This window comes from Stenella coeruleoalba (assembly GCF_951394435.1).
Source record: "Stenella coeruleoalba genome assembly, chromosome: 1".
NCBI classification, from domain to species: Eukaryota; Metazoa; Chordata; class Mammalia; order Artiodactyla; family Delphinidae; genus Stenella; species Stenella coeruleoalba.
In genome coordinates this window covers 73282676-73309573 of record NC_137169.1, presented here as the reverse complement: position 1 = coordinate 73309573, position 26898 = coordinate 73282676, and the positions used below count along the sequence as shown (strand labels likewise).

General features: G+C 34.8%; 1 protein-coding gene across 6 annotated transcripts in view; it reads left to right on the top strand.

Moving 5' to 3' along the window:
* The window catches only part of TTLL7 (tubulin tyrosine ligase like 7), a 150419-nt gene that overhangs the window by 54664 nt on the left and 68857 nt on the right, over positions 1-26898 (top strand). For 3 of the 6 annotated variants that reach the window (XM_079924849.1, XM_079924844.1, XM_079924847.1), the window contains exons 2-10: positions 2409-2610; positions 2815-2946; positions 7475-7596; positions 8226-8293; positions 10440-10598; positions 11264-11305; positions 14920-15136; positions 19599-19763; positions 24636-24794. In XM_079924849.1, the coding sequence (XP_079780975.1) occupies positions 2586-2610; positions 2815-2946; positions 7475-7596; positions 8226-8293; positions 10440-10598; positions 11264-11305; positions 14920-15136; positions 19599-19763; positions 24636-24794 (1089 nt within the window). In that variant the 5' untranslated portion in view covers positions 2409-2585. Of the gene's footprint in view, positions 1-2167; positions 2611-2814; positions 2947-7474; positions 7597-8083; positions 8294-10439; positions 10599-11263; positions 11306-14919; positions 15137-19598; positions 19764-24635; positions 24795-26898 lie in introns of those variants that run through there. The other 3 variants (XM_079924845.1, XM_079924846.1, XM_079924848.1) reach the window with 3 other exon arrangements.

Sequence of the window (26898 nt, the reverse complement as noted above, 5' to 3'; positions counted from 1 at the left end):
AATTAACTATTATTTGCTTTAGTGCAGTTATGTGCTTACAGCAGAGGTTGTCAACCTTGGCTGTACACTAGGATCATTTGGAGAGCTTTAAAAATGCTGATGCTTAAACCCCACCTGGGTCTGGGATGTGGCCTGGGTACCAGGATTTTCAAAAGTGCCTCAGGTGATTTACTTTGCAGCGAAACTTGGCTTATTTGGGAGGTAACCAAAACATGCTTTCTGCTTTCGGAAAGTAGGTAACCATGGTTCATCTGAGTGGTGTGATCAATCTGTCATCTCAAATCTCTTGTTTAGAATAAAGTGAAATGGTTAGAATTGGATGGCAGAATGAGGTCCTGGAGTTTGTTAGAGCACTTTTATTGTTAATCACCAAACCATAAATGGAATTAAGCATAATCTATGGAGAGAATAATTTTAAGGCCTTTAAATTCTGTGTGGTTGGGGGAAGGGATAACAGTTCTTGTTTTGAGCTCTATACAAATCAAAGTTATTAGGCTCATTATGTAAGTCAGAAATTAATAAATCTGTTTTTACAGCCTATAACAATTATTAATTTATTGTTAGTATAGTTAGGCAAACATTGTTCTCAAGCTCTTGTTTACTTTGTCACCTACTTTCAATGTAATAAGTACTCCATTACCGTAAGAGGATCTTTGTTTATTCCAGTAACAAGGTGTTGCACAAGGACTTGTAAACTCAAATAGTTACCTCCCTGAGGTATCAGACCTTCCAGAAGGAAACCAAACTGAACCATAGACTACTCCTTTCTTTTATTCTGAAAAATGATCTAGTCTATTTCCAGCTTGGAACTGGGAACTGTCGTCAGGTTAGGGATGTTTACTGTGATTTCACTGTTGGGTTTGAAGTATCGTGAATTCCCAGATACACCCATATCTTGCAGTATGGACTGCAGTAGGGTCACAAACTTCTTGTACATCTATGTAGCATATTAGCACGCTGTCTGAAACTAGTGGGGCTCAGTGAATAGAACAGATAATCAGACAAAATTGGGTTCAAAGCCCAGGTTTTCTATTTATAAGCTGTATTACCTTGATTTACTTAACTTATCTAGCCTTAGTTTCCAAGTCTGGAAAACTGGGGGAAATGATACCTAAGTTCCAAGTTTGTTAATGAGGTAAAATAGTTTAGATTCTTAACATAGTGCCTGCCCACAGTTGGTCTGTAATAAATAATAGTGCCCTGGTTTTGATATTGAATTATTCTAGAGGATTATTCTAGTGAAATGATACTTGAGAACAAATTAAGCTCTATATTTTCTTTAATAATGAATCTTATTATTAATAATGTGTGTTGGGAGTGGTGTATATGAGTCACATTTTTTGTAGCTGAATTTTTAAATACTTGTGAACTTCTCATAAACCTGATAATATCCTGATAAAGGTGTTGATACCATACCTGTGTTTATTGTGATAGGTTTTATAACTTTCATTATGTTTAGAGACATTTTACAAGAACTTGAAGATTCTTGAAGTATGAAGGGAGAAGTTAGAAAGTTGATAGTACAGACTGGGCAGTATAGTATAGTCAGGGCACAACCCCTAGGTTCATACATACACAATGAAAATGTAAGTGAAGTGTAATAGGCCATGTTGAGGCATAGCCAAGCTAATTAGTTCATTCATTACAAAATGTTTATTGTGTTCCTCCGTGTGCCCAAATAAGATCATCATGGTAATGACTCCTATTTTCTGCCTTTCAAAATTGTTCTCATTTTTAAAGGCGTAATTCAAATGTGGTCTGTTTGATGAAGTCACCCCTCCCCCTCACACAACTTAAAAGGAATTTCTTTTTCCTCCATTCTGTCAGCATGTGATCTCTACCCTGACACTGGCACTTATTTCACTGTTTCACATTAAAAGCGGGGCTGCAACTAAGTTACAGGCATTGGGTTTGAAGGTTGTATGGGGTCCTGGTTAAGGGCACTGGTTTTAACATCAGAGAGATGTTATTTTAATCTCTACTTTGTCACTTACTTTCTTTATGAAGATTTGTCCTTTCTGAGCTCAATTTACTTATCTGTTAGATGGGGATAAAAGCTTCTACCTTATAGTTTTGTTGAAAGTTTAAGTGGTATAAGTGACCTGAGATAGTAAATGTTCAACAAATGGTAGTGAATATTGTTATTGTTGTTCTTGTTTGTGTAAAGCATGTTATTTATTGTATGCAAATATGATACATGACTTAAAACCTCCTCCTTTAGATTGTGCACTTTTAAAAACGGGGGACTATTGCTTGGCATTTTTACATAAGGTTTAATAAATTAATATTTGTTGTTAACTACATTAACTTTCATCTCTCCTTGACTTTTAAAAAGAAGAATATTGGCATATATCAAAAAAATGTCATAAAAGTTGTTTTCTAATGCCTTTGTTTTAAAATCACTGCAGGTCCCTTCTTATCTCATAATGTCAATGTCCTGAAATCTGAGGATTCCACCAAGATAATATGATAGGAACTTTCAGTGATTTGGAGCCGTATCCTACTTAGACTAATGCGGGCCTTCCAGGTTTCCTAAGAGCTTGTACAGCAGCACACACTGCTGTTGTTAATCGGCACAGGCAAGAATGCCATCTTTGCCTCAAGAAAGAGGTAAGCAGCTTGATTTAATCATGTGTACCTATTATGTGGCTGCATTATAGATCAACACTGCTAATTTTTTTAAGAATTAAAAATTAATTGGGGACTCAAAGAATCAGCATTTATAATTTTACCTTGTGGGGGGCATTTATATTCTCTGGTATGGAGTTTTTTGTTATTTCAGTGATGTTTGGTTGGTTTACATTTCTTTTAAAGTTATTCAGGGACCCTCTCCCCTGGATCTGAATACAGAATTGCCTTATCAAAGCACGATGAAAAGGAAAGTCAGAAAGAAGAAAAAGAAGGGAACCATTACAGCAAATGTTGCTGGGACAAAGTTTGAAATTGGTAGGTCTCCTCAGAATCATGAGATTTTCATAATTGTTGGAAAAACTAATTTGATGTTGAAAACAACATAGAAATTCAGAGATAATTATCTTCTCAGAGATAATTATCTTCTATGTAATGGATTTTTGAATGGCTTCTATAAAATTTTCTTTTTTTATGAGATATTTAACATGTCAGTAATCAAATAGAACATCACTGTAAACTAAAAGGCTTTAGTTATTGATGGGATTGGATTAAATATATATGATTTTGATTAATACTTAGTTTTTAAATCAAGTGTAAAGTAATATGAGCAGTAAAACCAATGGTTCTAGCTTTAATCTTTAAATACAGAAGTGCTTAGGAAAATTGTATTGTTGTAATGCATTTTTCACTTGGGGCTAAAATTATGTTTAATCTTTAACATTCATTATTTTGTAAATCTTTTTTTTTTTTTTTTTTGCTGTACACGGGCCTCTCACTGTTGTGGCCTCTCCTGTTGCGGAGCACAGGCTCCGGACGCACAGGCTCAGCAGCCATGGCTCACGGGCCCAGCCGCTCCGTGGCATGTGGGATCCTCCCGGACTGGGGCACGAACCCGTGTCCCCTGCATTGGCAGGCAGACGCTCAACCACTGCGCCACCAGGGAAGCCCTGTAAATCATTTTTAAAACAGATTAAAAATGTAAAATGAAAAGTGCAGAATTTGAGATTTATATTAAACAATGAGAACCTGACAATAGAGTAAGAACATATTTCTCTCTATGCTTTAAAAATTATTTTGATGATACTGTTGCCTTTTATTAATAGAATTTTAGTTTTTATATGTAAGCAGTATCTGCAGTGGAGAGAATAGGTAAGAATTAATTACCTTAAATTAAGATACTTTTGCCCGGCACTGAGAAACTCATTACTACTACAAGTACTCAAAAAATCTTCCTCTTTTTAAAACATAATTTTGCATTAAAAGAGTTGAGGAAACCATGTGAATCTCAAGAATGTTAATTATTCTTACTCTTATTAACCTTTGAGGGTCGTGTTTCCACTTACAGTAATTCACCAAAGTTCATCAGGGGTCAATGGAATATTTCATAGGAATCGAGGTCCCCTAATACTCTATTTCAACAAGTGTTCCTCAGAGGAAAAAACTTTGGGCGAGTTAGTGTGGAAGGGTGAGATGTGAATTATGTGTAGCGTATTTTCTAGAGTGAAAAAACAAGAGTAACTGTTGTCAAGGTGACTAATGGGCGGTGTCAGCTTATCCTCCTGTTTGCTTTTAAGGTCTTGGTGGGGTTTATAAGCAACTTGATCTAAAGGAGAGTGTTTTTGACTGTAGTTCCCTCTCACTTCTAAGGGCTGAAGTTGCATTAGCCTTCTTCACACTGATTCCAGACCTCTTTGCTGAGCCTGCTCAGTTGTGCTTAGCAAAAGCCCTGGCTAGATCAGGCTTGGAGACTTGGACAAGGGACTGCTGGGAGAATACAAAGCTAAGTATAGGGGAGGGAAAGAGACAATTGGCTGTGTGTCCAGGAGAAAGTGTTACCTTGCTTTCCCTTATTTAACCTTGTGATATGCAACAGATTACTTCTTGTAATTTAATTACTGCTCCTTTGACAGGTTGAATTATATAATAGAAAGATAATTAATCCATAGTCAGGACACTTGTGTTTTGTTCCTGGTGTTGCCTGTTTCCTCATGTAGAATACTTTGATCACTACTAGTCTTAATATTAATTCTTTTATAACCCTGGACCAAATATTTTCACAAGAATTACCTCATTTAATCTTCCAGTAACCCTGTCAAATAGGCTGCATTACTCCCTTGTTGTCCTTTTCCCTGACTTTCCTCACTCTAATAGTGAATTTGAAGTGGCTAACAGCCATAAGAAAATAAATAAGGAAAAATAAAAACAGTAAAATAGGATGAATCTTGTGGCTGATCAGAATACAAACTGCATTCCATGAAATCCTGTATAGTTAGAGATGTGCATGGGTTTGACTCTGAGCTTCCTAGCAAGCAAAGCAAATCATCGAAACATAATCAGCTATATAGAATACACAGTGCCCAGAAGATAAAACCATACTGGTTATTCAAGAGAAATGCAATTTTTTTCTAATTCTGAGTCTTGAGAGAAATTTCTCCCATAATTCCTCTTGGAGACACGTTGTGGAATGGGGAACTACATTCTCACACTAGTCCTATAATTAATACGTTATGAAATTTTAATTATTACTTTTTAAAATGCCCCTTAGCACAGTTGAAGAAACTGAAGCTCACTGAGAGTTAGCAACTTACTCAAGATCGTACAGATGGCAAAAGTAGAACTTGAATCTGAATTAGTTTGCTTCCAAATTTAGTGTTCTTTTTACTCTATCATACTGCCTAAATAAAATATGAATTGAAATTTAAATTGAGGAACATTAAGGTGTCCTCTGTATCTAAAATTCAGAGAGTTGTTGCATGGATTCCTATTTTTAAAACTCCTGAACAGCCTCTGAAAGCTCTATGGGTCAAGGTAAGGAAAAAGTAGGACAAATTTGTGAGGAATGTATTTTTGGTAATTTTCATTAAATGGGGACAAGACAGATTGGAGAAGGGGGTACTTAATTATGCAAGGGGAAATGTGAGAAAAATGGTTGGTGTGGTTATCTCTATTTTATCAGTGGGGAGTTTGGTTTGGTAGAAATTCAATATTGAGGCAATTACTTCACTTCTTTTTGTACAGAGAGCTCCTAAAAGACCAACATTTAAAAGCACGGATTTAGGCTTTGGCTGCCAACAGCCTTCTATTTGAAACTGACATCTTAAAGGAAGTTCTTTTCTATGCAATGGAGGATGGTATACTTAAAAAGATGCCAATTGATTTCTAAAACTTCAATTCAAACAAAAATATGATTAAATAGCTTAGCTGAAAAAAATAGTGACAGTTTAATACTCTACATTGTATTTTTCTTTGAAGTTCAACTTTGTCAGCTCTCCAAGCTTTGAATTTCATAATAAGAGAGATTTATATATGACCGACCTTACAAATTTGACTTTGAGAATCTAAAAAAAGAATGGATCTTTTCCACCATTATGTACCCTGAATGTTCCGAGCCTCACCAGCTCATGTGTACATTAATACCCACATTTTAGTAGCTCATTATACTCCCTCCGTCCATAACTGCCACCAGTTCCATCTCTCTCCTCAGGGGTTTCCCAGTTATTTGAGAGGCCCAGGGCAATGACTTCCATGCACTCAGAAATGGGTCTGCCCCTGAGCTGCGGTTCTGGCCTTGTCATTGTTTTCTGCTTGTGAACCAGTGAAAGAACTCTCCTAGGCTGTGTCACTACGGTCCTTGCCCTCCCCACGAGCTCTAGATGACACAGAAGCTCTTGGGCCCTCAGGACGCCAGCACTGCATGGTGGTCTGCAGCAGAGAGAGGAACAGCCCTTTCCCCAAATTCTTGTACTGTATGTTGTCACGTAGGTCTTCAGAACAATCCCACGTTTTATCAAGCTTCTCATGGATAAAAGCAACGTCACCTCAACAATCCCTTCCCTGACCTCATCCGTCTCCAGTCACTGTCCTCTTCTTTTATTATGCCTGTGTTCTAGGCATTATTGCATAAAAAGCCCATTCTTTCTCCTCAGCCAAAAAGAAATCAAGAGTCCCTAGGACTTGACCAGCAGGTGTCTGGTCATCAGTTGCATACTTGAGCCAAGTACATTCAGACAATTAATCCCTTTTTACCGTATCTCCCCATATATAGGGCAGTAAAAAGAAAATGTTTAAAAATAAACGTCGAAGTGCTGCTAATTTGTTACGCCATTCTATTAAGACTCCAAATTCTGTTGGAACCTAAATTTATCCTAAGTATTTGCTGATCTTTATTCTAAATTTGAACTTCATTGGAAGAAAAATGTCAATATGTTAATTGTGTAATTGTGATATCAATGTGTTGATTGTGAAATCTAAAAAACAAGATTTTCTCTGAGCATAAATTTTTTCCATAGGATTAGAGGGTTGGGAGCAGATAGGAGGGCCAGAGTTTCCAAATCTCTACTGTAATTCTGCTTCATTATTTTGTATCCTGTGTCAATATAGCTGACTTGGTTTTAACTGCTAAAAATAATTTGAACTAGGGAGGTGGAAAATATAGAATAGGTCTAATGATCGGGGCTATTTTTATCTTTTCCTTTTTGTACCTAACCCAAGGTCATGAAAAAGCCATAAGTACATTTTCCTGAGTAGAGGTGTTGTCAGCTGTGTGTGTATTTTCACTATGCTATGAATAATCACTAAACTCTTTAATAGTGTTTGTACCTGTTAAATCTCAGAAAATTGAAACTAAGGATTTTGGGTGCCACTTAAAAACAGTTCTCTGTTGCTATTGAGTATAATTTGGCATTAAATTGTTGTAGCTAAAGATAAGGTTATGCTATAACTAAAGGAAATTTTACAAGTGAAATACTGTGAGCTAAAATTGATATATATCAAAAAATATTTTCATAATGAATGTATTTCAGAAGTATTTTAATTTTGGTTTAACTTAACTGTTTACTTGCAGTTCGTTTAGTAATAGATGAAATGGGATTTATGAAAACGCCAGATGAGGATGAAACAAGTAACCTTATATGGTGTGATTCAGCTGTTCAGCAGGAGAAGATTGCAGAGCTGCGAAATTACCAGGTGGGAAATTAATCATGACCAATTTTTGGTCAGTAGGAAAGTTATATGAATTCCATTATAATTTTCTTTAGATAAGGCTCTTAATAAGTTGACATATTAAATTTCAGTTCTAATTTACCTGAATAGCCTGTTTTGTTGCTGTCCAGTTATACTGACTCTTTGCCTGAAGACTGCATCCTCTCAAATTTAACTTTTAACCTCTTTCCATCTTTAAGGAAGAATTGATAGAGGAAAACTCTTCCTACGCTGGTGCTTTGCATTATGCTTAAAGATGAACAATGTGGAGTAGATTGCATAAAGAGATCTGAACACAGATATCCCTTGTAATGTCAGCTATGTGTAATTTGGCTTCATTATTTTATTTCTGGAATGTAATACAAACATATTAAAAAATAAAAAAGCCAAATACATGGAATTTTAGACAATTGAGATTTTGAATAATTCTTCCTGTTAGTGTAGAGGGTTATACAAAATTGACTGTAGGCAACAAATTAGTCCATTTTCATCAGGTTTTTTGTTTTCTACTAAAAAAAATTAAACTCAAAGAATGAATGTAACTTTATTATAGTATAAATGAATATATTCATTAAGTTAATGAAAATATTAATGTTGACCTTTTTATTTTCCAGAGGATCAACCATTTCCCAGGAATGGGGGAGATCTGTAGGAAGGATTTCCTAGCAAGAAATATGACCAAGTAATCTTCATTTTCTTGTAGTAGAGAAGACCTGTTCAAAAATTACATTTTGAATGTCATAGTGCTATCTTTCACAAATTTATATTGATTTGAAATGATATTTTGTTGGAAGAGATAGAATTTTAGAGCTAGGAGTGTTTTAAAATTTTCCTGGTTCTATTCTTTGACTTTGCAGAGGAGGTAATTGAGGGTCAGAGACATGAATATCTTGCACAAAGTCAAATAGCTAACAGCAGAGCTGGAGTAGAAACCTGGTCTCCAGAATTTCAAGGTTCTTTTCACTGCAACTTGCTGTCTCTCTAGCAGCATAAGTTTTTCTTTTAAATGTAAAAAGTTTTCTGTACATGGCATTCAATATATACTTAATTATTTTCAGTTAAACCTTGCAGGAACTAATTTGTTGCATTATATCCCGCCTGTGGGTATGTATGTGTTCAGAATACTGGTTATTGAGCATCTAATATGAGCCAGGCACTGTAATAGGTGCCTGTGTGCACACATATACGCATACACACATGTATATGTTCCTACCTGGGGATACATGCACACATATTTATCTCAGAGACCATTATTTAGAGTAATAATCTGCTTTCATGGGAAAAACTGTTAACAGGTAAAGTGTTATACTGAATATACTGCGGAATTTTTGTGCAGCTTATATTTCTGTTGATTAGATTTTTTTTTATTTTAAGAAAGTTGATAAATTGTATGCTTGGATTTTTTTCTAAATATAACAAAGAATGGTATCATTCATAAATACCTCATGGTTAGTTTTAAAATGTATTGTTCTATTAAAGCTTTAACTTGATCTAATTTCACATTATTGTTAAAATATAATAAATACATGCAAAGGTGTTGGAAATAAAAACAAGTACATTAGCACTGTTATTGTGCTTCCTTTAGATGTGTGTGTGTGTGTGTGTGTGTGTGTGTGTATGTGTGTGTGTGTGTTTCAAAGCAATCAGTGTTAGCCTATTTGGTACTGAGATTATTTACCTGGTTGGCTTATTTTGGATTTGACAGATGTAGTTGGTGATTATTTTCCTTCTCATAGAGGAAACGTAACTTTTTTTATCGGGTTCTCTTGAAAGAGCACTTGAAATATGTAACTGTATGACCTTCCAGTTTTTGTGGAAGCCAGGTAGCTTATATATTCCACACCCTAGTCTTATAGTATAGGCCCTGCTTCTGTGCATATTATATACTATGGTCCCATTTTAGTTTTAACTGATCTTGTTTGGAAACAGTAACTACTCATCTATAAAAGACTTGCATACATTTATAAAGAAGACTTTTTGAAACAATCAGATTTTCTTAAATAGGTAATATTTTAAAATATTTCTAAGGATTTTAAAATTGTTATTGGGAATCAGTATGTACCAAATAATTAGCATTTGGATTAATCAAAAGCAAACATTTTATACCTAGTATTGTATCAGTATCCCTAAGTTATGTACCAAATAGGCAGCCTGATTTATAGCAAATACAAAAATGTCAGGCCATACATTGTAGCCATAAAACTACATGTATAGGTAGATGTAGTTGATGTAAACAAAACCTGACTCAGAGGCTTCAATGGTTTTCTCACAAAAGTAGTAAAACTCCAGAAAACACCGGGGTAAAAGGCAATCTAAAATTTTTCCCTATGGATGACCCAGCAAACTCCAAATCATCTTTTAAGAAGCAATATGAATGGCACCTGGCTGTGAACCGTACTAACCACCCGCATCCCAGAGGCAGAGTTAATGCCTCCTTCCACATGTTACCTTGCCTTATGTAGCTTTATTGCACCTATCACACTGTATTTAACTAATAGCCTATATATAAATTCCTTAGAACAGAGACCATGTTAATCCTCAGTGCCCAACACGTAGTATATACTCAAATGTTTGATCTACTAATATGTAAATTAATACATGGGGCAGAAATTCTTGTCTATTTTTTCCACTAATGTATCCCTAGTATCTAGAATAGTGCCTAACATATAGTAGGTGATTAATAGGCATTTTAAAAAATTAATGAATTGATCAATAAATGAAGAAATGGAGGGAATTTAAATCCTTGTAGTAAATGTCAGTAGCACAGAGAAAGAAAGTTTAGATAAGTTTGAATAGAAATTACTTTTCATATTATCTCTAACTTACAGAATGATCAAGTCCCGGCCTCTGGATTATACCTTTGTTCCTCGAACATGGATCTTCCCTGCTGAATATACACAATTTCAGAATTATATGAAAGAATTAAAGAAAAAAAGAAAGCAGAAGACTTTTATAGTAAAACCAGCTAATGGTGCAATGGGTCATGGGTAGGTATTTTTCATATGGAATACATAAAAATTTTAAAAAATTGGGGGAAAGAATAAGTGTGACCATTTGCTCATGGTTGAGTACTAATATGAAAAAAAAATAAAATAGCTTTCTAACTTTTGCTTTTTTGGAACTAAATATTTAATGAGCCCTTTTACCCTGTCCTGGAGACTTCAATAATTCAATCTAAAAATTTAATCAACAGGTTGTGAGACTTTGATAGGAGACTACAAAATAGAGAAAGTAAATATTTTCTAATTTTTTTCTTAAACATAAAATTTGCATTCATCATAATTTTAGAGTAAGCTTGGAGAGGAAAATCAGTTGACACAATAGAGCTAAATTGAGTTGGTGAATGAAATGGAAAGGGTGTTACTGTTTTCATCTTAAAAAAAAAATCTTAAGCACAAAATATCTATTTTCTTTGCTTTACAAATGATTTTTTCCTTTATGTAGCCATGGTAATTGGATTGAAGATGAGTAGAACACATTTTAAGTTAAAGTGCTGAGAACTAGACCTGTTAGCTGGGGATAGATTATACAACTTAATATTCCTGTTTACTTTTGCTTTCTTATGTTAGTTTTCTGCTGTTTACTTTTTCAAAGAAAATGTGGCTGAAGCTACTTTTAATAAAAACACAAGTAATTTTTATCTTTGATTTAGAGTGCTGTGGGGAAAAAAGATATTTGGAAATATAGCTGCCAGGTAAATTACTGTTCAACACATTTCCTTTTAACTTTTAATCATAATTTAATAATTTAATCAGACATTATTTTAAACTGTGGTTTAGTGACTTAAAAGACAAATGACATGTAGTGTTAGTGGAAATTGTATATTAATTGTTTAATGTAAATTTGGTTCACTATATGTTAGTATCAAGGTAAACATTTTGGGGAAGATAATTGAAGTTCACATTTTCTCAATTTTAATGTTAAAAATTATGTTAAAAATTCATTTTTATATATATTTAATGTTAGTATAATAGTTAATAATATGAATTGACTACAGTAATAAAATAGCTGAAAAAGTATACTATACATACTGTGCTGCCATGGTTTATCTCATGCAATGCAGAAGTACATAGGTAAAGTACACCTGTCTCATCTGTAGAATATATCTATTTCCTTGCTGGTTTTCTGTTTAATTGTCCTGTTCATTATTGAGAGTGGGGGGCATTGAACACTTCAGCTGCTATTGTTGAACTGTCTATCTGTGCCTTCAATTCTATCAGTTTTTGCTTCATATATTTTGGAGCTCTGTTGTGAGGTGCATATGTTTATAATTATTATATCTTCTTGATGCATTGACTTTTAAAAATTATTATATTACTGTTCTTCTTCGTCTGTTGCAGTACTTTTTGTCTTAAAGTCTATTTTGTCTGATACTAGTATAGCCACTTCAGTTCTCTCTTGGTTACTGTTTGCATGGAATATCTTTTCCATTTGTTCACTTTCAGCCTATTTAAGTCTTTGAATATAAAGTGTGGCTCTTGTTGACAGCATGTAGTTGGGCCATATTTTTTATACATTCTGCCAAATCTTGTCTTTCAACTGGAGAGTTAATCCATTCTTATTTATTATGTAATTATTGATAAGGAAAGATTTACTTTTGGCATTTTGCTATTTGTTTTCTTTATGTCTTATATAGTTTTCATACCTCAATTTCTCCATTTCTGCCCTCTTGTGTATTACATGGGTATTTTCTAGTGTACCATTTTAATTTCATTGTCATTTATTTTACTATATATTTTTTGAGTTATTTTTTAAATGGTTGCTTTGGGGTTACAATTAGCATCTCCATTTATAACAACCTAGTTTGGATTAATATCATTACTTTTAACAGTAAAAACAACAACAACAACAACAAAACTTGCTTCTATTTGCCTCTGCCCCCTTTATGATGTTTTTGTCACAAATTACACCTGTATGTATTGTGTACCCATCAAAATAGATTTATAATAATTGTTTTATGCAGTTGTGTTTTAAATAATACAGGAAAAATAAGCAGTTACAAACCTAAACTACACTAGTAGTGACTTTTATTTTTACCTATGTAGTAATCTTTACAGGTGCTCTTTATTTCTTTGTGTAGATTTGAATTACTGCCTAGTGTCCCTTTGCTTCAGCCTGAAGGATTGTCTTTAGCATTTCTTATAGGCCAGGTATAATAGCAACAAAATCTCTCAGTTTTTGTTTATCTGGTAATGTCTTAATTTCTCTTTCAATTTTGAATATTTTGTCAGGTATAGATTTCTTGGTTAACAGTTTTTTTTTTTTTTTATCAGCACTTTGAATATGTCATCTTACTGTGTTCTGCCCTCCATTGTTTCTGATGAGAAATTAGCTCTTTATCTTAATGAGGATCCCTTGGGTGGGATGAGTGGCCTGTCTTGCTACTTTTTTCTCTTTCTCTAGGCTTTTGACAGTTTGATTAGAACATGTCTTAGTGTGGCTCTCTTTGAGTTTATCTTACTTGAAATTTATTAGGCTTCTTGATTTGTAGGTTAATATTTTTCATCAGATTGGGAGATTCTCAGCCATTAATTCTTCAAAGAGTCTTTTTGCCCCTCTCTCTTTTCTTCTTTTGAGACACCCATTATTAGTGTGTTGATATTATTGATGTTGTCTTGCAGGACTCTTAAGCTCTGTTCATTTTTCTTCATTCTTTTTCCTTTCTGTTCCTCAGACTAATCTCAATTGATTTATCTTCAGGTTTACTGAGTCTTTCCCTGCCTTCCCACATCTTCTGTTTAGCCCCTCTAATGTATTTTTGTTTCAGTTATTGTACTTTTCAACTTCAGAATTTTTGTTTGGTTACCCCCACCTACCCCGCCACCTTTAAAAGTAATTTCTATCTCTACTGATATTCTGCATTGGTGAGATATTATTCCCATGGTTTCCTTCAGTTCTTTGTACATGATTTCTTTTAGCTCTTTGAACAAATTTAAAATAGTTGATTTAAATAATTTATTGTCTAGTAAGCCAAATGTCTGGGTTTCCTCAGGTATAGTTTCTATTAATTGAGAATTTTTTTTGTGTATGGGTCATACTTTTTTTTTTTTGAATGACTCATGATATTTTGTTGAAAATTGGACATTTTGTGTATTGTAATGTAGCAACTCTGACAATTAGATTCTCCCTCCTCTACAGGGTTTTTTGTTACCATTTGTTCTAGTTGATGTTTATTTGTTTAGTGACCTTTCTGAAATAATTTTGTAAAGTTTGTATTTTTTAATTGTGTGTGACCTCTGAAGTTCCTGTTCTGTTAGATCAGTGGTCAGTGTAATTGTCCAATCCATTAGTAATTGAACAGAAATTTCCTTAAACACTGAGAACCAAATATCTGTATCTATACCTATATCCATATACACACACACACATATATATATGTGTGTGTGTGTATATGGATATAGGTATAGATATACATATATATCCCCCAATCCTTGCAGATGGTGTGTGTGTGTGTGTGTGTGTGTGTGTGTGTGTGTTAGAACATGCCTTCAACACTTAGCTAGGTAGTTTATAACTCTGCCTTAGCCTTCACCTCCTACTTGATGGTTAGCTGGAGGTAAGAGCTTAGGGCCATCTCAGATCTTTCCTGAGCATGCACTTAGCCCTGGGCATTCATGTAGTCTTCTAGAATCCCAGAAATATATGAGAGCTTTTCAAAGTCCTTATTCCCCAAAGATTGTCATTCCTGTCTTTCCCCCCAATCTTTGCAGTTAGTCTGATGGTTTTCCCAACTGCTATTTGTTGCAGGGACTACTACATTTGTCTTTAAATGTTTTCAATATTGTCTCTGCCGACCACCCCCCCCCCCCCCCCGCCCCGCCCCCGGCAAGTGGCTGCCTCAGCACTGGGAGAGTTTGCAGTTAGACAAGATAAAAGAAAACCTTTGAGATTGTCCAGGGAACCACAGAACTGAATTAAACAAATAGACAAACAAACAAACAAACAAAACAACCACAAGAATAGGTCTGTTCTACTGCCTCTAGAACCAGTACCTGTACTGGGAACACAGGTTATTGCTCAAGGCCACTGCTGAGCTGGGGGTTGGGGGTGGTACCAGAGTAAATTAAAATGCTAGGAATCTCTTTTACACAGATTCAGCTGGGTTTTTTTTTTTGTTGTTTGTTTTTTATTACATGTTCCTTGGTTAGTATCCATGGTTCTAAAAAAGTTGCTTCTGACAGTATTTTTATGCTGTATTTTTTTTGTGTGTGTGTGATGGGACCACTTTCCTCTTGAGTATTACCTATAACTTTGTTAAAATCCTGACTCCATAACAAATTATTCTTTTAACCTTTTCTTTAAATTTAGGATTTCTTTGATAAGAAATGGTGACAAACTTCCATCTCAGGATCATTTGATTGTTCAAGAATACATTGAAAAGCCTTTCCTAATGGAAGGTTACAAGTTTGATTTACGAATTTATATTCTGGTAACATCGTGTGATCCACTAAAAATATTTCTCTACCACGATGGACTTGTGCGAATGGGAACAGAGAAGTACATTCCACCTAATGAGACCAATTTGGTAAGTGATACCAGACACTATGATTTTATTTATTTATTCAACATCTATTTTTTAAAACACCTATTGTGTATAAATGTTAAATGAACAAAGTTCCTCCTCTCAGGCTTTTATAGTCTAGAAGAATTATATACATAAATAAGACTGCCTCTAATTTAAGACAGCTTTGTGGAAATTAGAAAAAAAAGTGCCTGCTTCTCCAGGTAGGCTAATTAGGAAAATACACCCCATCTGGGTGCTGTGAGCATGAGGATGGATTTCGAAGTATATATGTGTGTGTAGTGGTACTGGATAGAAATGATTGATACAGAAATACAAATTAAAATAATATGCCATTGAGAAATACAGATAAAGTGTTATAGAATTGAGTGTAGGAATAGGTTTTGTTCAGCTTCTCATGGGAGAGGTGGTATTTGAGCAGTCTTTGTATGAAAGGTATGGTTTAAACATGTAGAATGTGGGAGAAAGTATATGAAACAGAGAAAGCAAAAGTTATCAGAAAGTAGAGTTATTTTTTGTTGGAACAAAAGAGAAGATTTTAAATTTATGTTGATCAATTGTGAAGTAGAGACCTAAATTGGCAGTTTCATAGTACGTTTTTAATTCTGTTAAGTGGAGATTTTTGTAAGTATTTTTCCATTAAGATTATCTTTGTGTAACCATAACATATTGATGAAAGTCATAACTGTAGTTTATGAAGGTCAAACTGTAATTTATTATCATAATTTATCATGAAAGTCATAAATGTAATTTATAGTTTATGAGAGACAAACCGTACTTTATTATCCATACTTCAAAGTTTAGTTAACCTCTACCTCTATTTTTGGATCTACTAATTACAGTAAAAAAATATACCTAATTAAGGATCGTTTCCCATTTTTGTCAAAGGCCTGGGTATTGTTCTATAATATTATGCACATAAATGACTACATTGAGTGGTCATTTTCCAAAATTAAATGACTAATCATAAATGTTGCTACGTTCAATTAACTAAAAAATGTTGTAAACCTGGCAAAGGAAGAATAAGGGAACTGTCAAAGTTTTTACAGGGAAGGAAGATAAAAGAAAGAATCATCTCTTCAAAGCTCATAAGGTGTGGATACATCCAAGCTCCAAGAAATGTTTGAACTCTACTGCATTCTAGACATTGTGCTGGTTTGGGAAAAACGGTGACCAAGACAGATACAGTACCTGATCTCACAAAAGCAACAATCTAGTGGGGAGGCAGAAAATAAAATAAGCATTTATAATACCCAGTGGTAAGTGTAATGGTTTAAGAAACTGAGAATGCTATGGCAGTGCATAGCAGGAACATCTAACTCAGTTGGAGATACAGTTAGAGAGGGAGTTTGTAAAGTGAAATCTGAAGAGTGAGGGGTTAGCTAAGTTAGAGGTGGGGTGGGATGGGTTAAGACTCCAGGTAGAAGAATGGCCCAGAGGTAGGAGGGAGAGTGATACGTCTGGAGAGAGCACACACGTTCAATATGGCTAAAGTACAGACTAAGACATCAGGATGGAGAGTCCCAGAGGCCAGATCTTGGTAGATCATGGCTAGGATTTTGGAACTTAACCTAAGAAGAAGGGAAGCATTGAAAGATTTTAAACAAGGGAAAGAAGGAATGAGATTGTTGTCTTAAAAAGGTCACCTGGTCTATGGTGTGGGGAATGTGAGATGGGGCTGTAGATGGATAGGGGAAACTAGAGTAAGGGAGACAAGAAGCTGTATTCTAGTCTAACCACATGTGAGAGACAAGATGACTTAATTTGAAGTGATAGTAGGGCAGGACTACGAATAAGAACACAGATTTCAGATATATTTACGATACCATGGGTAACACTGATATACCAACAAGTTGATTTGTAGAATAAGGGAAAGAGAGAGAGAAATTAAGGATAAAACTCAAAAGAGTTTTGGCACAGCAGTTGGGTGGATGGTGACATTCACTGTGATAGGGAGTATAGGAGCTTTTAAAGTTTTGCAGAAAGCTGATGTGTTTGATTTGAGATGCCTGTGTGACTTCCAAATGGATCTATACTATTGGCATTTGGATATACAGTATAGGTCTAAAGCTCAGATGAGAGAACTGAGCTACAGGCGTAATTTGGGGCTTATCAGTTTATAGATTATAATTAAAATAGTTGGAGTGGGTAAGACTGGATTATATATATGTAAAGCAGATAGTCATGTTTTGAGAGGAAAGAGTAAAGGAAGAGATAGGAAAGGGTAAGACTTGAAAGCTCATTTAGGTGATAAAGTGATTTATTCTAATTTCTTAAGTTGGATGTATGTGATTTGCTTAAGTACACTGGGTTAGGAAATCATATTGAAAGATTGGGAGTCAGGAAATGTGGCCTCTAGGTTTCGCTTTGCCAAGTGCTCTTGAGTCACATAATCTCCTGGCTTTGGTTTTCACATATATGAAAAATGATGTTCTCCTGTATAAACATCAGTGTTCCTCATATATCTCTAAAATTTCACGGTTGAGTTCCTACATGAAGATACTAAAAATTTAAGAAGTGAAGTGCAAAACTTTATCTAAAGTGAGATCACTCTTATTTAAAAGATAAGTTTAAGAAAAAAGGTGGAAAAAATAAACCAAAATGCTCCCATTGGTTGTTTTTGGACAGCAGACTGCTTCATATTTTTTTCCTTCTTCGTATTTCCAATTTTTAAAATAGCGTGCATTTTGTCATGAGCTGTATATTGATAAGCTACATGTAAGGAAATCATGAGAGAATTTCAGAAATTGAAATATAATAAACATAAATTTTTTGGCCACCCCGTGTAGCAGTCAGTCAATCCTTGAAAGGTTCTGTATATTCCAATTCATTATTTTGAGCCTATGCACTATAAAATAGGATAGAGAATAGTTATATACTTTTTATGCATTGCAGGTTGCTATTTGATTCAGAGCTGCCATTACTTCTCCTTATGGCAAATGTCCAACTGACAGTGAACTGTTTAGAAGGGGATTTTTGTCAAAGTAGATGTGAAATTGTGGAATTTCCAATGCTACATATAAAAATAATGTTTTAAGAAAAATGCAAAGTTCCATTTCTTATTCACGTTTCCACTAGGGTAGCTAGAGTTTTTATTACTGCTGTTAGTATTTATTTTAAGAAATTCCTGCCAAATGGAGAGCTCCTCAAAAAATTATTTTCCAAACAAAAATAATTTCTATTTTGGAAACTAAGAAATGTTATAGTTTGATTAATTTCCTTTTTTCTTTAAATCAAGCACTTAAAATTAGACAAGTATGAGGTTATGCTCTTTCTTTTAAATATCACTTAAAGTGATAAATTTCATGAAGGTAGGGACTATGTCTGCCTTATTAATCTTTGTGTCCACAGTGCACAGCACACATTCCTGCCAGTGGTGGGTGCTCCTTAAATATTGTTCAATATACAAAAAAAAATTCTTAATTACTGGTGGGCATATGGATTAATAAACAACATGTAGCTCATATGATCAGTTCTGCATATTTGCTTCAAAGATTTCAATACTGTAGACTTAAGTAACTGCAGTGAAAATAAAATATGATATAAATATCATTGGTTATTAACAAATCAGAATAGTAATGATGTGCTCAAAGTATGTATTCATTGTGATGCAACATTGCTATCTAAAGTGGTTTCTGGGAATAGGATCATGAGGGTGGGATTTACAGACCTCATGAATGTTTATGATAGATTGATAAAGAGCTATTAATGTATATTAATTGACAATTATGAGAAATTTTAAATTTTGTATTCTTTTTCAAGTTTATTTGAGGATAACACTGTCAACAAACATAAGAATATAGAGAGACTAAGACCTAAGAACTCGAGTATGGAGCGCTATAAATTTGCTGTTAATCATTTAGACATTTGTACAGCATCGTGTGGTGCTTCTGTCTCCTGACTCTGAGTGCACTCTGTCTTGTTAACAAGTTACAGTGATCTTCCAGTCAGGATGGGAGGGCAGAGGTTGAGGTTGGTATCCTACCTCTAGGTTTCTGCTACTTACTTGAGCTTTTACTTTTAAATGTTTGTTTGAGAAGATATAGAATACTCTCTCAGAAAATTCCTTTCCCAAAACAAGTTAGGATGAAAATTTTAGAAAAACATTAAAAACAAACCAACTAAGAAAAACAGACTTCAAAGTTACAGCATTTTTCTTGCTTAGCAATATGTAGTTTCACATTTTCATTTAATTACTCTATATATTCTTATTATTTTCATACTTTCTATGGTAGATATCTTTTCAATAATATACAAAGTAACTTTGAAGGTGACTACTTTCACAACCTTTTTTAGAAAAATGTGCCATTGCATTTTGAAAATTACCTTTATAATCATTAAATTATGAATATGTATATTTTAAACTTTAAAATTGGCTTTCCTCTTTGGATGCTTTCTTTTCTGTGAAACATCATGGTTCTAGAGTCTCATAGGTGATAACAACTTTGGTTCTGACTTGTTACAGACCCAGTTATACATGCATCTGACAAACTACTCTGTGAACAAGCACAATGAGCATTTTGAAAGGGATGAAACTGAAAACAAAGGCAGCAAACGTTCCATCAGATGGTTTACAGAATTTCTACAAGCAAATCAACATGATGTTGCTAAGTTTTGGAGTGATATTTCAGTAAGATTATACCATTTCACAATTTTAACTGTCTTTCCTCATATTAATTGAAAGGATCATCAACCATTTTAAATAAAAAACGGATTACATTAGATTGGGCAGATAAAGTGTGCTTTTATGAAGAAAGTGAAATTTGTCATGGACCTTAATAGATAAGTAGTACTTTTACTGCTAGGATCGGAAAGAGGGAATGCTAAGCGGAGGCAAAAGCATGAGTAAAGGCATGGTGGTATGAAAATAGTTCAAAGTGGCCCAGGTTGGTGCATATCGTATTTGTGGGAGATACATGAAGACTTGATGGCTGGAAAGATATGTGGAGCCAAGTTTTAGGTCTGGAAATCAAGGCTTCACTTGGTAGGCAGTAAGGATTCATTCAGTTTTTAAGGGAGGAGATTAATAAGGCCAAAGACCATGCATGCATTTGAAAGATAAATCTGACAATGGGTATAGGATGGGTTAGAGTGAAGACCAGAAGTAGGTAGAGGAGGGCATTTGGGAGTAGTTTCAGGGAAAAGAATGGCCTGAATTGAACCACAATAAAAGAGGTGACAATGAAGTAGACCTTGAGATTAACTGAATGTTTAGAATGGGGAGGGGGGAAGAAGTATTCAGATATTCTTCTGCAGTTTTGAGGAATAATTATAAGGAGAATGGGTGTGGTCTTATTTGAAATAGAATAGGAAGGAATTTATTTTGAGAAGATGTAGAGCTTAGTTTTGTAGATGAGAGAAAAGAGTTCTATTCACTTATTTGCTAGTTCATTTATTCATTTATTCAGTAAACATTTATTGAACCCATAATATAAGCCTGTCCCTGGCTGATAATTTGAGGATTTATAAGATACAGCTCCAAGCCTCAAAAAACTCAAGAGTTTGGTAGGAAACACTTGCACATAAATTGTTAATGAAATGCAATGTAGCAAGTACAAAAACAGAGGCATACATTGGCTTCTGTGGGGTTGTAGAGGAAGACCACATGTAGTAGCTTTGAGTGGATGGGCATAGCAGGACTTCCTGGAGGCATTGACACCTGAACTCAGTTTTTTAAAAGTCCATGAGGCTATGATGAATTCTACTTTCGATATGTTAAACTTGAAATGCTCTCTCAGGTAGAAAAGTTGAGCAGGCAGTTAAAAGTGTATGTATGAGGTGTAATGGATAATTAAAGCCATGGCAGTAGATGAAATTCCAAATGGTAAGGGTAAAGAGAGAAAAGGAAACATGTATGAGAAGATAACCTTGGTGAAACAGACCCTTTTATTAATCCTAGCAGAAATATTAAAATGGTATTCATAGTTAAGAAGAGTATGTTGAAAATACTTAACATGATTAGGGCTATACAATTTGACTTCTGGGACAAGTAATATATATTTAAATAAAAATATCGTGGAAAATGGATGTGAAAGTTCATTGTTGGTTGAACTTGGTTCTCTTGAGAAAATCAGAGAAAAAATCAGCATCATTATATTTATTCCTTTTCTTAGTGTTTTGTTAGTTTGAATCTTTTTAAAAATCTTATTTTCTGTCTCACAGAATGTAAACCGGAAGATACTTAGGTGTCAGACAAGTAAAAAGGAGTTAAGTAGTCTGGATAGAAGAAAATAGGGCAGGCTGAGAACGGTGGTCATTTGAGGAGCGTAAGCGGTCTAAAGGGGATAGATATCACTCAGCACCAGCCTATTGGTGCCATGTGGTATTTTGGGCCCAGTGTGCCTCATTCTCTAATTTGTTAATAGATGCCCTAAGTCTCCTGATTTATAAATGTTGGCAACAAATTCAAAATTTTTAAAAATTTAGGGGTCCCATCAAATTTTAAAGTTTGTCATTTGGGTTTGGTCAGATTCTCACCAACTTGTTAACTTTCTTTTATGTCTTCCCGAGAGACTAAATATTGATACATCCAAACAAGAAATTTGATTCCAACAATGCCGTTTATTTATCTATTTACTTTATCAAGGCCAGTCTTTTGGAAATTCCAAAAAATATTCTAATAATGATAGTTTACTATCATGTGGGTCAGAAACATCAAAGTGGTAAAATTTGCAATTTTGATACAGTAGCTCAATGATGGAAGATCTACTTGGTGATACCTGGATGATTTAATGAATGGGTCATTTGGTGACTAGCTCAGAGAGACCAAGAAAGTTTTAGATGCCCTCTGGTATTCTTTTTCTTTACCAGATTCTTCACTTCTTATGAGTTTGATTGTTCAGGGAAGTCTTTGTGAAAAGGTGCAATCTGTTGTGTTGCCTTGGTGAGGAATGTACGGAGAGAATCAGTCAGAGAGAAAAATGGATATCATTAGCTTTACAGACATTGGTTTTAAGTGGTACTTTCCCCACATAATTGAATTAGGACAAGGTATACAACTAAGACTAATACTAATAAGAGTATGGAAATTAACTCCTCAGAGCTTAAAATATAATTTTCAGATATTACCTGAACATAGCAATTGCCGGCCTATTAAGCTCTGATACACTGCATGATCATTTCTATAAATGGGTAAATTTTGCATCATTCTTGCCTACATTTGTTAAAATGTATATTAATAAATCTATAAGTAACCAATTAATAAATAATAACATTAACTTTTCCAAGTACCTTCTTACAATTATCTTGTCAAACTATCTGCACTTATGTAATTCTTTTAAGAATTGAAATTTGTCATGGACCTTAATAGATAAGTAGTACTTTTTCTTGTTAAGAATTGCATGTACTTACAGATGTCTGTTGAAGGTGAATCAATAGGATAGTATACAAAGAGAATAAGAGGAGATGAAGAAGGCAATTGTGCAATAAATTTTTATCTTAATAGTTTACCAATTTCATGAATTTAACTTAGAACTTTTTTTCGGTGACTACTTTATTGATGGTAATTTCTCTAAAAAGTAGCTGTCTGCATATGAAAACTAACATTCAGCAATACCTTCTATGAAGAACAGATATATGTGCTTTTGTGCTGGTCAAGAATAAATAAGAAATCAACAGAAAAGCAGGCCATGGAGGTTAAAAATGACTTTAATCACTCATAAGATCATCCTTAATGAATGCTTTTTATATACTTCGGGTACAAATCTACAAAATCATCTTTCAAAGCAATGTTGGAAATTCTCAAAAGCGTTAGTGGAATTTGATTTGATTAGTGGAATTTGTATTTGGTTGTATCATTACTGATTTCACATATACCTGCAATCTTGCCTCTGGATTCCTAAAATTGTGCTGTTTTTATGTAGTAAAAACACAGATTTGTAATCCAGAGTCTAAATATTCATTCCCCCTCACTCTGCCCCCCCCCCATCTCCCCACCTGTCTTGTTTCACATAGACACTTACTAGTCAAGGTTTTAACTTCTTTTTCCTACTCAGGTGATTTCAGTAATATCTCAAGATTTATATAATGTGGACTTTTCTTTTTTATCCTCACATACTGTGGTGCTACCACACATTTGTTATTTTGAATAGAATTTTCTAAGAACAGCCTCTTGTGGCATCTCTGATATCCCCAAATACGTTCTGGGTTGGGATTCTTGGTAACAGCGAGGTTAACTTCATCTTCCATTTCTTTCTCTCATAATAAATACTGCTCCCACCAGGCAGCTGAATGTTTGTGTCTGACCAGATATATGAGGTGGAATTCCAGAAGAATAATAGAATAAATATAACTACAGTAGTTAAGTTGCTAACCCCTCTTGATGGTTTACTCTGTTCTAGGCACTATGCTAAGAGTTATACATGGAGTCTCATTTTGTCCTTCCATCAGTCTTTTGCAGCAGGTATTATTGCTGTTGCCAGTTTACATTTTAGAAAAATGAGACAAAGTTTAAGCAACATGACTGAGGATGCACATCTAACAAGTAGCAAAGCCTGGGATAAAGCCAGAAAGTCAACTTTGGAGCCATTTTCTTAACTGCCATGCTATATTGCCTGTACCTGTAGAATGGGAGTTAAAAAGACAGAATATTCTAAGCAAAAACCAGCAAGACAGCTTTTCCACAATCCATAGCTTGTTCTCAAACTTCGGTAAACCAACTTTTTCTTTTATTAGCATTAGTAACTCACCCTAGTAGTATTATGTGTTCTCACAGAAAATGCTGACAGCTAGTTTGTTAATTGGCAGTACTCTGATTTCAGATAAACCTTATGAACAACAGAATCATCACTGCACAGAGAAACCCAGCTCTCCTAGATTCTGTCCTCTTGACCTTTCAGGCTTTGTCTAAGTGGAGGTTCTATAATGTTGTTTGTGAAATAGTTTTCTCTCCTTGGAAGTTTACTCTCCTTGTCTTCCCTCCCATCACCTTGCCTTCTGTATGGTTTCTGAGAAGGCAAGCATGTGATCCTACCTTACTTATTTAACAAATACAAGCCGCATTCATAAATTTTTATTTGTTCACAGGTGATCTTGAGCATTTACTAAATGCCAGGCACTATTGTTAAGCACTGGGAATGGGGTTGTAAATAATACAGACAAGGACTCTGTTTTAACAAAAAAAAGAAAAAGATCAGCTTGTCCTATGCTGTGTAGTGACACAGTAATGAATGATGTATGGGTGCCTACTTTTGACTCAGGGGTCAGGGACGGACTCTCTGAGTATCAAGGGGCCAGACATGGGAATATTGGGGGAAGAGTGTTCCAGGAAGAGGGATCAGCTAGTGTGAGAGGCCTAGAGAAGAGGAGCATGGCTGGAGTACAGTGGGCAGGGGGAGAGTTGGGTGAGATGAGGTCAGAGCAGTGGCAGGGGTTAGATGCCACAGAGCTTTGTGAACCTGGCCAGGATGCTAGTTGGTAAGTCCAGGCCTGATTTCCAAGTATGTAAATGAGATACAAAGAAATAAGGCTTTTCATCTTTTTTTTTAAATGACAATCTTTACAGGAATTGGTGGTAAAGACTCTGATTGTAGCAGAACCTCATGTCCTGCATGCATATCGAATGTGCAGACCTGGTCAACCTCCAGGAAGTGAAAGTGTCTGCTTCGAAGTCCTGGGATTTGATATTTTGTTGGATAGAAAACTAAAGCCATGGCTTCTGGAGGTAAGGCATTTCTTTAAGAAGAAAGAGAACTGATCTCTATTCTTTTTTTTTTTTTTTCTTTTGAATTTTATTTTATTTTTTTTAAACAGCAGATTCTTATTAGTCATCCATTTTATACACATCAGTGTATACATGTCAATCCCAATCGCCCAATTCAGCACACCACCACGCCCACCCCCCTGTGGCTTTCCCCCCTTGGTTTCCATACGTTTGTTTTCTATATCTGTGTCTCAATTTCTGCCCTGCAAACCAGTTAATCTGTACCATTTTTCTAGTTTCCACATATATGCGTTAATATACGATATTTGTTTTTCTCTTTCTGACTTACTTCACTCTGTATGACAGTTTCTAGATCCATCCACGTCTCAACAAATGACCCAATTTCGTTCCTTTTTATGGCTGAGTAATATTCCATTGTATATATGTACCACATCTTCTTTATCCATTCGTCTGTTGGTGGGCATTTAGGTTGCTTCCATGACCTGGCTATTGTAAATAGTGCTGCAATGAACATTGGGTGCATGTGTCTTTTTGAATTATGGTTTTCTCTGGGTATATGCCCAATAGTGGGAATGCTGGATCATATGGTAATTCTATTTTTAGTTTTTTAAGGAACCTCCATACTGTTCTCCATAGTGGCCGTATCAATTTACATTCCCACCAACAGTGCAAGAGGGTTCCCTTTTCTCCACACCCTCTCCAGCATTTGTTGTTCGTAGATTTTCTGATGATGCCCATTCTAACTGGTGTGAGGTGATACCTCACTGTAGTTTTGCAATTACATTTCTCTAATAATTAGTGATGTTGAGCAGCTTTTCATGTGCTTCTTGGCCATCTGTATGTCTTCTTTGCAGAAATGTCTATTTAGGTCTTCTGCCATTTTTGGATTGGGTTGTTTGTTTTTTTAATATTGAGCTGCATGAGCTCTTTATATATTTTGGAGATTAATCCTTTGTCCATTGATTCATTTGCAAATATTTTCTCCCATTCTGAAGGCTGTGTTTTTGTCTTGTTTATGGTTTCCTTTGCTGTGCAAAAGCTTTGAAGTTTCATTAGGTCCCATTTGTATATTTTTGGGTTCACTTCCATTTCTTTGGGAGGTGGGTCAAAAAGGATCTTGGTGTGGTTGATGTCATAGAGTGTTCTGCCTATGTTTTCCTCTAAGAGTTTTATAGTGTCCAGTCTTACATTTAGGTCTTTAATCCATTTTGAGTTTATTATTATGTATGGTGTTAGGGAGTGTTCTAATTTCATTCTTTTGCATGTAGCTGTCCAGTTTTCCCAGCACCATTTATTGAAGAGACTGTATTTTCTCCATTATATATCCTTGCCTCCTTTTTCATAGATTAGTTGACCATAGGTGTGTGGGTTTATCTCTGGGCTTTCTGTCTTGTTCCATTGATCTGTGTTTCTGTTTTTGTGCCAGTACCATATTGTCTTGATTACTATAGCTTTGTAGTATAGTCTGAAGTCAGTGAGTCTGGTTCCTCCAGCTCTGTTTTTTTTCCCTCAAGAATGCTTTGGCTATTTGGGGTCTTTTGTTTCTCCATACAAATTTTAACATTTTTTCTTCTAGTTCTGTAAAAAATGCCATTGGTAATTTGATAGGGATTGCATTGAATCTGTAGATTGCTTTGGGTAGTATAGTCATTTTCACAATTTTGATTCTTCCAATCCAAGAACATGGTATATCTCTCCATCTGTTGGTATCATCTTTAATTTCTTTCATCAGTGTCTTATAGTTTTCTGCATACAGGTCTTTTGTCTCCCTAGGTAGGTTTATTCCTAGGTATTTTATTGTTTTTGTTGTTTTGGTAAATGGGAGTGTTACTATAATTTCTCTTTCAGATTTTTTATCATTAGTGTATAGGAATGCAAGACATTTCTGTGCATTAGTTTTGTATCCTGCAACTTTACCAAATTCATTGATTAGCTGTAGTAGTTTTCTGGTGGCATCTTTAGGATTCTCTATGTATAGTATCATGTCATCTGCAAACAGTGACAGTTTTACTTCTTCTTTTCCAATTTGGATTCCTTTTATATCTTTTTCTTCTTTGATTGCCATGGCTAGGACTTCCAAAACTATGTTGAATAATAGTGGTGA